Raw genomic sequence first — 12,880 nt, forward strand, 5'->3', positions numbered from 1 at the left:
TATGCGAACTTTGTATAGGTCCAGTGCATCTTGCATAATTAGTACGCGAACTTTGTATAGGTCCAGTGCACTAGATGCACTGGACCTATACAAAGTTCGCGTACTAATTATGCAATGCACTGGACCTATACAAAGTTCACGTACTAATTATGCAATTGCGAGCACTGGACCCGTCAGATGGTAACATGTGTCCAAAAGTGGACACATGTTATTATCTCAGCGGATCCAGTATTACTGAACACTAGACCTAAGCCTGACCTTTAGTACGCAATCCTTTTTAAAATCCTCATATAGCATTAATGTATGAATAGTAATGAGTGTGTAATAAAGAGTGTGAGACTATCATTACTCATTTTAAAAGGATATTCCTTATTAATTGGACTCTTTTCCCTCAAGGAATCTCATTTGCTAATCAACGTAACTGAACTTCTTTGGTGTTACGTTGTATGGTAACCCACTTTTGCCTAATGTCGCTTTAGTAGTTTGGCCTTTGAAAATTGCGTTTCATATACATTTAAGGGTAATAAGAAGACCAATGGTGATCACAACTCACAAGCATATGCAAACAGAAACTGCTTTTAATTTTTATGCTGTTTTTCATTCTTGAAAGAGTACATAGAGCACATATCGACGTCAATGACAAGTCATTTGCATTTGTTTGCATTATTGAAGAATTATTATTCTGAAAACTACTTTTTTTCAATAAATATCATAAATTACTAAATTAGCTGTCCAATCTCTAAAATTAGGTATTCACTAACCATGGGAAATGACAAGTAAACAATAAATTCTTGAAATTTGAAAATGAAAGAAGATTCATGTTCAACGGTTTTTATAATTGTGTTACGTTGTATGGTAACCCACTTTTGCCTAATGTCGCTTTAGTAGTTTGGCCTTTGAAAATTGCGTTTCATATACATTTAAGGGTATTAAGAAGACCAATGGTGATCACAACTCACCAGCATATGCAAAAAGAAACTGCTTTTAATTTTTGGGCTGCTTTTCATTCTTGAAAGAGTACATAGAGGATAGAGCACATATCGACGTCAATGACAAGTCATTTGCATTTGTTTGCATTATTGAAGAATTATTATTCTGAAAACTACTTTTTTTCAATAAATATCATAAATTACTAAATTAGCTGTCCAATCTCTAAATTAGGTATTCACTAACCATAGGAAGTGACAAGTAAACAAGAAATTCTTGAAATTTGATAATGAAAAAATATTCATGTTCAACGGTTTTTATAATTGTATTTCATGGTATTAAAATTAAATAAGTCTATGCTCTATAGACTTTTTTTTGAGAAGGTATGCTCTATAGACTTGATTCCATAGTCAATATGCTCTTTAATATTTGAAAAATGCTATTTTCACAATATTTTTACAACAAATTTTAAGTGATACGTTATAATTGGTTGTTATGGATGGACAAAAAAGTAATTTAAAGGTATAGTTTACAATTTAGTCTAATGTTTTTATAATACACACTCATGTTAAATTTCAAGGGCTAGTAATTCCTTTTTGCTGCTTGCCTTAGAATGAGGCATAACATCAAAAAGTTGGAAATTTGAACCAAACATATTCCCAATTCTTAAATTTTTAGATAAGTAATGTCTTGAGAGTTGAGAGAGTGATCAATTTGATGATCATGATAGTGATTTAGCAAAGATGAACATGCAATACAACAAAATCAAAATGTACTTTTGGTGACGAAAATTAGTAACAATTTTTTTTTTTAGTCACCAAAGAGTTATTTATAAATTTCATCGCTATTTATAAAAATAAAATGATAATAATAATAACATTTGGCAACAAAAATAAAATTTCATCGCACTTCTTAGTTGTGCTGAAAGTAAAGCGGCAAAACTTAAACAAGTTGCTGGAGATGATAATGATGGCAATATTGTTGGTCATGATGACGTGTGTCTGCATCACATTATCTACTTAAACAAAAAGTGTCTACATCATCTATAATTAGAGATTGCTTAGTTCCATCTATAGGCAACTTAACTTAGCTAAATCATACCGTTTTTAATTTAAAAGATGATATATAGGTACTCCTTGTCCTTGGATTGGGACCCCAAACTTTTAGAAGAGGCAATGTGGGGGTTCTATTTTATGAGAGAATTCTAAATGAGAAACAAAATGATTGGGCATTGGAATTTCTAGCCTTCACTTTCTTTCTGTTCTTTCAATCCTGCACCACAGTACAGCTCACTACTACAAAAAGTCAATCAATGCGGCTTGTGTTTCTGCACTTTGTTTTTATTCATTAATAATTTTCCGAGTGATCTCAATTTTAATACCAAATATACATGTAACCTTTTTAACACTTTAATAGCCACCTCACCATTCACCAATATATAATCTCCAAAAGAAATAGTATAGGAAGAGGAAGGTATAACATATATATATATATATATATATATATATATATATATTAGATATATCTCACTCATATATAATAAGGTTGTCCCTAGCTAGCAAGAACTTAATTTTTCACCAAATAATTTAGCAGAATAAAAAGGGAAAAACAATACGTCTCTTTTCCACTTTATTGGTGCATCTAATTATTTTGTGAAATCGACTTGTATAAGCAGCATTAGGGGGCCCCTAAGAGCATCTTTTAATGACAATCGAAAATGTGCAAATTTTGCAAAACATCATTAGTATGATTTACACTGTTTCTATCCACAACCTCAATTTTTAGCTGAATATTGTCGGCAAGTGGGATCCTTCCAAAAAATTAAAAAAAAAAAAAAAAGAAAAAAGAAAAAAAAGCTAATTAAGGTGTACATTGTCAAAATCCAAATTGCTCTACTAATGAGCATGTCTTTCAATAAACCTCTCTTTTAGTTTACTTTAATATGATGGGCTTCTGCAACTACCTACCAAATTAGTTCAATAATGATCATTCCAATATATTTTATCCACCAAAATTAAAGTTTAGGCTCTACACCAAGAGCCTAGGTGTTGACCCTGTATGATAACGTAGTTTGCTTTTGTTTATTATTTTCCTTCCAATCTATTATGTTTGTTCTATGATAATTGAATTATACTTTATCAAAAAATCAAAACATTAATTGATTTTTAAGTAGGCGGAGTTCAAATTCTAAATCTCTTATTTGATAATAAAAAATTTCACTAGTTGATTTATTTTAACCCATAAATTGTGATAATAATCGTAATATAGTTTATTTCGGAGAATTTTTTATTTTGGAAGAGTGAGGTTGAGCTACAGTTAACAATGGGCTAATATATTGGGCTGCAGCTGGGAGTAGAGAGTAACCCACTTGCTTTGCTTTTTCATAAATGTGGTCACTTACACGTGGGATCTAGCACGTAGTCTTTGTCAATAATGATACCCAACTTTCGTTAGTTCGATATCTTAGCTAGGGAACAAAAAAGAAAGGAGAAACACTCATTTAATTATTGAATTGGATGCATTTCCTTGACTTCAACTTCACGACATGCAAGATATATCGCAACCCCAAAATGTATCTTATCATGAACTAATTAGTGGATCACTACAATGAAAAACCATTAGCATCAAGTTATTGGTTCAACCATATTTCTATCTTATTGGAGTGGTGTCAGTTCCTTTAATTTGTTGCTAAAGATTGCACCTTGATAACATAGATCTAAGACACTTGAGCTCAAACTATACAGTCAATCTTAAACAATTATTTCAGATTCCAAAAGATTTCCATCATAAGTAGCAAATTTTATGGGTCTAAAACTTACCATTTGTAGATAACAAACATTGTGATTGCAAACCTTTATGGTCTAATATGAAACCCTTTTGAATGAAACAATGTTATAGATATAAATAAAATTTACAACTTTTTCCATACCTTGACGAGGTGACAAATTATAATTAATGTAACATCACTTTCACTAGGGTTATCAGGGGCGACCCAACATAATTTGGGACCTAAGGCAAAAAATTTATGCGGGGCCTTTAATATGTAAATATTAATTAAACAAAATTATTTAATACTAATCAAATTAAGGTTAATTTGATACATTAAATACATAAATAATACCAACTAGACTAATGTTAATTTCATATAGATAATTGAATATCATAGTTGAATTATAAATATTAATAAAAAGAAATAAAAATATATTGCGATTGAAAAAGATACTTTATTTTGGATATAAGACGATGCATAGTTAAATAAAGTTGTAATCTAATTTTTAATTTTATATTTTGATTTTAAGAGAGAGAGATAGAAATTATTTGGTGTGTGGTTTTGTAGGATATTAGTTTACAAAAATTAAAGTCTCAAACTATCTGGAGAGATTAATTTATAATTGATGATTTAACACATTTGCAACATCTTTTTGAAATATTTTAGGGTTTCAATTGAGTTAAGGTTCTATTGGTCTCGTAATTTGAGAGTCTTAATAGAAATGAAAAAGAAAAATGCGCTAATTAAAAGCACTACAAAATGTTCAAAATATAATGTGACATTGTTTCTCATTGATGAACTTCATCAATTTAACTAAAGAATGTTTATATCAATTTTTTGTGATTAATAACATGACAATTTATAAGCTAATAGTAAAATTTGTAGTATCATTAACATCACTAATAAAAAAAATGTACAATCTTTAGAAAATATATATAGTTTTATAAAAAATTGAGCTTTTAACTATGAAAAGTGGGGCCTTTTTTCCTAAGGAAATTTTTGTTTTTTGGTGGGGCCTAAGGCCTAGGCCTAACTTGCCTAGGCCTTGAGCCGGCCCTGAGGGTTATCATTCCATTACCTTAATTTTACATTGACTATAAATTGCCATTTTATTGCTTTGAATCTGCAGAGTTTTTAATTCAGTCATATAGCATTCAAAGATTCATTCTTCTATGGACATTACTTGCTGAAGTGATTGATTATGATTAGGGTAAATAATCACTTTCACATCACATTATTAACAAAAGAAAAAGAAAAAGAAAAAGAAAAATTATGTATTCTATATTGTGTCTAAAACTATACAAGAGTGTCATTATATATATATATATATATATATATATATATATATATATAAAAGCATACTGAATGTAGTATAAGCATGCATAAGGTGGAGATGGACAAAGGCACTTGCTTTCCCTTTAAACTCATAGGCACTAGAGAGTTGATACAAATTTTTGCATCCCCTTCCACAATAAGTTGATCCCATTTTTTTTTCTCAAGAGCAATTTGAAGAGCCTATAGAATAGCTACAGCCTCAGCTTGTAAGGGAGAGCAAAACTCATGAAGTTTAAGCCCATATCTGAATGATTTCTCCATTATCATCTCTAGCTACTACATCCAAAGTGGAAAAGTCATGAGCGATTGCAGCATCTGCATTCAACTTGATCCAACCTATTGCAAAAGCAAATTCTTAGAACCTATTTTCAATGTTCCTAGCAATAGGAATAATGTTAGCTTGGTTACCATTGTGTAGAATTCCATTTCTCAAGTTCCAAATAGCATCCAAAGTGAAGGTCATATATAAGGATAGCATGAGAATTTCTTCTTTAAAACATGGGAGGTATGGACAACAATGTAACACACGCAAAAAAAAAAAAAAAAAAAAAAAAATGGAAGAGTGATTTTATGTAAACAACAATATTTGGAGATATAGGGGATCAAACCTTGTACGGAGCATGCAAAGCGAGCACTCTACCATTTGAGCTATGATGATGCAAAAAAAAATCGTCAATGAGCTGATCGTCCACACGCATGCCAATTGAGTACCTGAAAAACAAAAGGGTGAAGAACCTACAGAGAGCACCAATGAGGTGCTGGCTAAAGACCCTCCGAAGGCTAAGTTAACGATAGAAGAATCTCCAATAACTCAAAAGTGTGAGAGCTAGGGAATTTTTATGTACCTTGAAGAAGAGGAGACTTGGTGCTTATATAGTAGTGTAGGGCTGACCAAGATCCCATTAACATAGGATTTTTCCTTGTATGAAAGATATGAAGTTAATGTTTTGAGATCTTAGGGCTCTATGTCCCATACTAGGAGGATACGAATATGTAAAAGGATCTTTGGATGTAATGTGCAAGTTCTTTCCATATAAAGATGCATAAGTGGGGAACACGTAAACGGTGTGGGACTTAGTGTAATCCATTATCAGTATTAGGTAACTCAACAGGTACTTTCCTACCCGACAGTGAATGTGGGTGGAGAGCATGGCCGATGTCGTGTTATAATCATCTCGAAGGGTAAATGGACTTGACAGATACTTTCCAACCTGAAGGGTAAATGGATCCAAAAGGCATTTCTAACCTGAAGGGTAAATAAAACCCGAAGGGCAAATGGACTCGACGGGCACTTCCATCCTGAAGGGTAAATGGATTCGAAGGGCATTTCCATCCCAAGGGGTAGATGGAACCTGAAGGGTAAATGGACCTGACGGGCACTTCCATTCTGAAGGGTAAATGGATTCGACGGGTACTTTCCAACCTAAAGGGTAAATGGACCCCAGGGGCATTTTCATCCCAAAGGGTAAATGGGCCTAACGGTTTCTTTCCAACCCAAATGGTAAATGGACTCGACAGGCACTTTCCAACCTGAAGGGTAAATGTACCCGAGGGGCATTTCCATTCCAAATGGTAAATGGACCTGAAGGGTAAATGGAACTTGAAAGGTAAATGGACTAGACGGGTACTTCCATCCTAAATGGTAAATGGACCTAACAGACACTTCTATCTCAAAGGGTAAATGGACTCGACGGGTACTTTCCAACCCGACGGGTAAATGGACCCGAGGGGCATTTCCATCCCAAAAGGTAAATGGACCCGATGGTTACTTTCCATCCTAAAGGGTAAATGTACTTGATGGGTACTTTCCAACCTAAAGGGTAAATGGACCTGAGGGGCATTTCCAACCCAAAAGGTAAATGGAACCTGAAGGGTAAATGGACCCGAATTACTTTCCATCCCGAAAGGTAAATGGATTTGAAGGGCATTTCCATCTTGAAGGGTAAATGGAACTTGAAGGATAAATGGAACCCGAAGGGTAAATGGACCTGTGGATGAGTTAGGCCCGGCGACCATGTTTGCCCACGATGACCATGTTTGCCCACTTAATCAAAACCCAACATAAAGCCCAAGGCCCATTAGACAAATTAAACTTGGTATGCAGAGAGATAATCAGGCTTGGGCCTTGTTACGATGGGTCCAATCCTGAGGTTAGGACCTTGGCCAAGGAGATGACAACTAGGGAGGTTTTGAATGGTCGGCTAAACTGTGATTGATAATGCCGTAGTCAGGGTGAGACACGAATCTAGTGAGGTTGGTAACTGCGGGTTGGTAGTGCTATGGGGAAACCACTCTCGAACACCATTCGACATCTAGAACAAGTTCCAAGAGAATCCTCTAAAGTCGTGAGGATCCCTTGGGATTCTAATGAACGTAGGAATGTGTGCGAAGTAGGGTAACAATTATGATCATCCCATTAAATGGAGAATATAAAAAGGGGAAGTGGGTAAATGCTAGGGGGTGGGGAAAAAAATTCGGGGGAGGGGTGGGGGGGGGGGGGAGTGTGAGAGAGAGGGAAAATATTGGGAAACACTGGAGGAAACACAGAGGAATTAAGGCATGTTTTGGGCCTAAGTCATAGGATTGAGAGTTAACCCACTTATAAATAAATTGTGATCCCATTACTTTGGTGGAGACCGTTCTAGGTACATACAGGACCTGATGGGCACTTCCATCCTGAAGGGTAAATGGATCTAATGAGTACTTTCCAACTCAAAGGGTAAATGAATTTGACGAGCATTTCCATCCCGAAGGGTAAATGGACCTCGATAGGTACAAGGATTTATAATTTGGATTTCTATGTTTCCATCACTCATCATTAAAAAATGATGGGGCCTACATAGCATCAGCTTGTTTGGCTTTGTTTTCTAAATTTGTTTTCATCACTCAATTCTCACATATTTTAGTAATAAGTTACAAAAACTGGAAACAAATTTTAGGTGTTTTTGAGTTATGGAAATAAAGTTATGGTGGCATTTTCGTAATTTCACTCAACTAATGGGTCCCACATTTGTGTGTTGTCAAATCCAGCCCACTCCCTAATAGCTCTCTTCTCTCTCATTACTAGGCTTCTTTTTTTCTTTGTTCTTTGACTTTTCTTTTTGCTCTTCTTCTTCCCAAGCAACTCATCATAACTTAGTCCCTTTTTTTTTTTTTTTTTTTTTTTTTTTTTTTTTTTTTTCACGTTAGGTCTGGGCTTGGTTTCTCTATTCTTTTTTTCCCCTCTTTTCTTTCCTTTTCATATTGGGTTTCTAGGTTTGATTTCTATTCTTTTTTTTTTTTTTCCCTCTTTTCTTTCCTTTTCACATTGGGTTTTTGGGTTTGGTTTCATTTTTTTTTTTTTTTTTTTTTCATATTAGATTTCTGGGTTTGGTTTCTATTAATTTTTTTTTTCCTTTTCACGTTGGGTTTTTGGGTTTGGTTTCGGTTTTCTGAGTTTCTTATGTGGATGTTTGGCCATGTAGCTTTATTCCCAAACTCTAGAAATGCAGATTGACAAATTGACCAAATAGATGGACGCAGGGAATAAAAGGTGAACATATGAGTGTTTAATGCATATTTGGATCATCCATGGTACACAAAAAACTAGGGTGAAAAAATTAGATGGACGCAGGTAGACATGGCAAAACGGGCGGGTCGGGTCGAGTCAATCGGGTTGCGGGTCAAATGGGTTGTGAGTCAAAAAGGGTCATTTTAAGCGGGTTAAAAAGGGGTTCGATTCAATCAGGTTGCGGGTCAGGTTGGATCGGGTTGGGTTGACCCGTATTTTTCACATGAATTTTTTTTTTTTTTTTTAATAAATAAAACAACATGTATTTGCCATTTGGAAAGTCATGCAACAAATTACTTAATGTAAAATGCATTGCTTTGAATTTTGAATTCACCACTTATATAAAAAATGAACTCAGTTAAACTTATTAATACTTATTCAATAATTTTAAAATTATACAAATCCCAACATTGCTATCTAAAACAAAATGACACAAAGATAAGTAAAACAAATACACAAGTTTTATTTCTACATAATATCAACATCCCAAAATATAAAACAAAATTACAAATGACTTATTGGATAACTCATTTGAAAAAGAATAAAAACATATAAGAAATTTACAATCTTGAAAATTAATTTTATAATCTATTATCAATTTGATATATGCATTAAAATTTGATTGTTTACTTATTTATACATGATTTCTTTTATGAATATCATATCATTGTTAAGCAACACACATTCTAGGAAATATCATAATTTATTTTGAAATGCCGTTTATTTTGGACATAAATTGTTAAAAAATAGGTATAAGCATTCATAATTTATACTAATTTGATACTTTTATTTCACTATTTTCACACTTGTGAATGTTTCTCACACATGTCTACAATTTTAAATCTATATTTTTAATTCTATTGTAACTAGATTATCTTGACATGTACTTTGCTATTTGATATCTAAAAATATTTACTCATTACAGAATGCTCAACCATTCATCTTTCAATTAATTTGCATGCAGTTATGTAAATGTATCAATTGTTTCCTTAAAACTCACAACAAACAATTAAACCAATATTATTTTTATTATTTTTATTTTTTTTACCAACAAAAAAAAGTTAAAAAATGGTTCAAGTTCGGGTTGGGTCGGGTTGACTTGCAAAAAACACGGGTCGGGTCACGGGTCAACCCGTTTTTGCTTCGGGTCAAAAAAATCGGGTCTGACCCGTTTTGCCACGTCTAGACGTAGGGAATAAAAGAGGTGAAATGGGTTTGAGGTTCTTCCATCATGTGGGTAGCCTAACTGTGAGCAGACACAATGCTCAGTTAGTGGGTCTCACATAAAGGTGAGTATTTTGAGTTTTGAGAATGAAAACTCTAACCGGGTTGTAGTGCCGAACATGCCTAGGGTGTAACTTGAGGATTTTTAAGTGATAAGTGATGAATGATTGAGTGATAAGTGATGGTATTTAAGTGATGAGTGATAGTGTTTCCACCCTTCAAACAAGGCCAAAATTTCCCATTTTTGTCTTACATGGCTCAGTATTAAATAAACCATTTTGTTTTGGTTGGGTTGGGTGTATTGGGTCTCCATCTTCAGGTCTTTAAGGTTGGCTTATGGGCCTAAAATGTGAGACTGAGGGTCTGAATGTTGATTGGCTTCTAAGCCCACTTTGTCCCACTGTCTCTCTAACTCCGACCCAAAAAGGGACCCGTGACGTGTTTGTAAACTGTAACTCGATAAGGTAACCTCATCATCTTCAAACAAAACTAGAGAAAGAGAGGGCAGAGGCAGTGAAGAAAAATTGGAGAATGGCTTCGATGACAGTGCTATCATCGTACTCCTCACCTGGGCTTTCATGTGTAGGAGTAGGAGGGAGACAAACTTGTATTCCTTCAGCTTCACTCACATTCCTTGCCGGGTCAAGTTCAACAACTAGGACCTCAGTCAGAGTGTCCCATAATTCCTCCTCTCATTCTGGGCTTCTTCACTGCTCCTTTCTACCCTCCTGCTCCCCCTCTTTCCCTTCTTCCTTCTCAGGTAAATTTCACTGTCACTTTAATTATCAAATTTCAGTGATGTATACTATTTGGTGATTCTGGGATATGGGTTTTTCTTCGTTTGTCCTATAAATGGTATTGTGATGGGTTTTGTCCAAATGTGGCGTAGTTTACGTGTTTTTATATGAAATTTAGGCTTAAACTCATTTTGTTTTTTTGTTTTTGTTTTTGTTTTTGTTGTTGTTGTTGGTTTTTGTGTGTGTGTGTGCGTGTGTGTGTGGTGGGTGTGGTTATATTTGTCAAATATTTGTTCTTGAATTTGATGGGGTTGTATTTTCTGTTATGAAGAGGAAATCTTTACTTGATTGGAAAAGATAAAAAACTGCACTTCCGCTGTCAAATGTAACAAAGACACTTCCTTTTCTAAGTCATAACAAGTAGATTTCCCCCTCCTTTTTGTAGTTGAACATAATTTTATAAATGGAATCATGGAAAAACATGTAGAGAGTGTAGAGCTATTGGAAACTCTTTTAACTTTTGCGTGTGCAGCAGAAAAATTTGGAGAGAGAGAGAGTAATGCTTGTCTTATTCTCTTGAAATCGCTTCTTTTAGCCATCATTTACAGTGTCAAATGTTGATTTAAGAATGCTGCTGGGCATGAGCATAAACAGCTTAGCATGTTAAGGGTGAATGCCCCTAGATTACCTAGCAACTTGTTCTCACAGGTGGAGTTAGTTTCCCATAGGTTATATTGTCTAGAGGCGAGTCCAATGGGCTCTTCTTTAGAAGTGTTCCCTATGTTATCAAAAAGCAAAAACATGAATTGGGAAGCCTTAATGAATTTTCTTCAGGAGTGAAAATTGTTTTGGTTTTTGATTAACAGGTTTATCTTTGGGTTTGGATTTGATTCCCAATATTGGGGTCAGAAGAGTGAGACGCCACAGCCTTGTTGTGAGGGCTGGGAAGTATGCTCTTTGTCAGACAAAGAGGAACAGGTCACGTAAGTCTCTAGCTCGTACTCATGGCTTCCGTAGACGGATGAGAACCACCAGTGGTAGAGCAGTTTTGAAGCGCAGACGTGCCAAGGGACGGAAGGTCCTCTGCACAAAGTCCAATCCCAACAGTGGGAAGTGAGCCTAACTGTTTCTCTTTCCGATTCAGTTTTAGTAGGTAAATGAGATGATATGCAATGGTGTCTAGTAGTTCATACATGTGGACTTGGTCAAATTTCAAGCTTATATGTAATGATGCCTATTGTAATTTCTCATTTGTAAAATTTGTTGTAACTGGAATCATTTTCTTTGTCATCATTGTCTTCTCCTGTTATTGTGTGATTCATCTTTAGTTGTTTCCATTAATATTTTTCAATGCAAAATATTTTCTTGTAACAAATCTTGTTAGACTTGTGGTGCTTCAACCTCTGTAATGTAACTACACATAATTTAACATAAAGCTCACATTGAGTAATACTGTGCCCAATTGCTTACCCTGTTGGACTAAAGATATCTCCTATCTGCGATGATGATGATATTGCTATTTTTTTTTTGGTGTTATATCTTAATTCCTTCTTAAGAGATGTAAGGCAATATACATACATGCCTGTTTCCTTTTCATAGTATTGCAATCGATGGCTTCACTCTTAAAATGTCCCCAATATGAACGGTGATATTTCTGCTTTCCCGTTTGTTTATGCAATGATTTCTGCCTGAATTCATATAATTAGTAAAAATGCAGGGTACTGTAGAAGAAACTGTTTTGTTGATGTGTATTTGACTTATGGACTTGCTTATCTATTCTATCAACATACTTAAGAGGCACATTTATGGATGAAATGTATTGGTGCATGTAAACGAGGCACTAGTAGTCCATTTATAAGATAACTGTAGCTTAGGTAGTTACGTAAGACACTTTCATGGTAATGGCACAATGCCCTTTGAAGATCTTATCTTGTTATCTTATTAAGAAGGTTGTGATGTCAGGTTTTATCAATTCTTTTGTTGGGGTTTTAATGGTTAGGGGTTAGGGCATAGCATTGCACCATTACAGGCTGCAATTATTGCAATTGCACCAGCATGCCAATTGAAGAAAAGGATACCTACCAACAAATCTTGTTCGGTGAAGCTTTGACAAATTTGGGGAATCTTACACTCCTAAAATTGCAAAAGTTTTTCTATTTTTTTACCTTGTTTTGTGTGAAGTAATTGTGCTATATGATTTATGTTTTTGTTAGATATTTAACTTCTTAAGGTCATCAAAAAAACAATAAAAACAGTAGCTGTAGGCAACATGTCCTACCTATTCTACTCTGATTCTATAAACACAAATAAACACCAGACACAAAATAAATCCAAAGG

At 34.5% G+C, this 12,880-nt stretch overlaps 1 protein-coding gene across 1 annotated transcript; it reads left to right on the top strand.

Annotated features, from left to right (window-relative positions):
* The first annotated feature begins 10,254 nt into the window (after positions 1-10,254).
* LOC126726171 (50S ribosomal protein L34, chloroplastic) lies at positions 10,255-11,852 on the top strand. The gene is made up of 2 exons (XM_050431302.1): positions 10,255-10,566; positions 11,410-11,852. Exons 1-2 carry the CDS (start codon positions 10,338-10,340, stop codon positions 11,658-11,660), a joined length of 480 nt encoding a protein of 159 aa, XP_050287259.1. The 5' UTR covers positions 10,255-10,337; the 3' UTR covers positions 11,661-11,852.
* The last annotated feature ends 1,028 nt before the right edge of the window (positions 11,853-12,880 follow it).

This window comes from Quercus robur, chromosome 5 (assembly GCF_932294415.1).
Source record: "Quercus robur chromosome 5, dhQueRobu3.1, whole genome shotgun sequence".
Taxonomy (NCBI): domain Eukaryota; kingdom Viridiplantae; phylum Streptophyta; class Magnoliopsida; order Fagales; family Fagaceae; genus Quercus; species Quercus robur.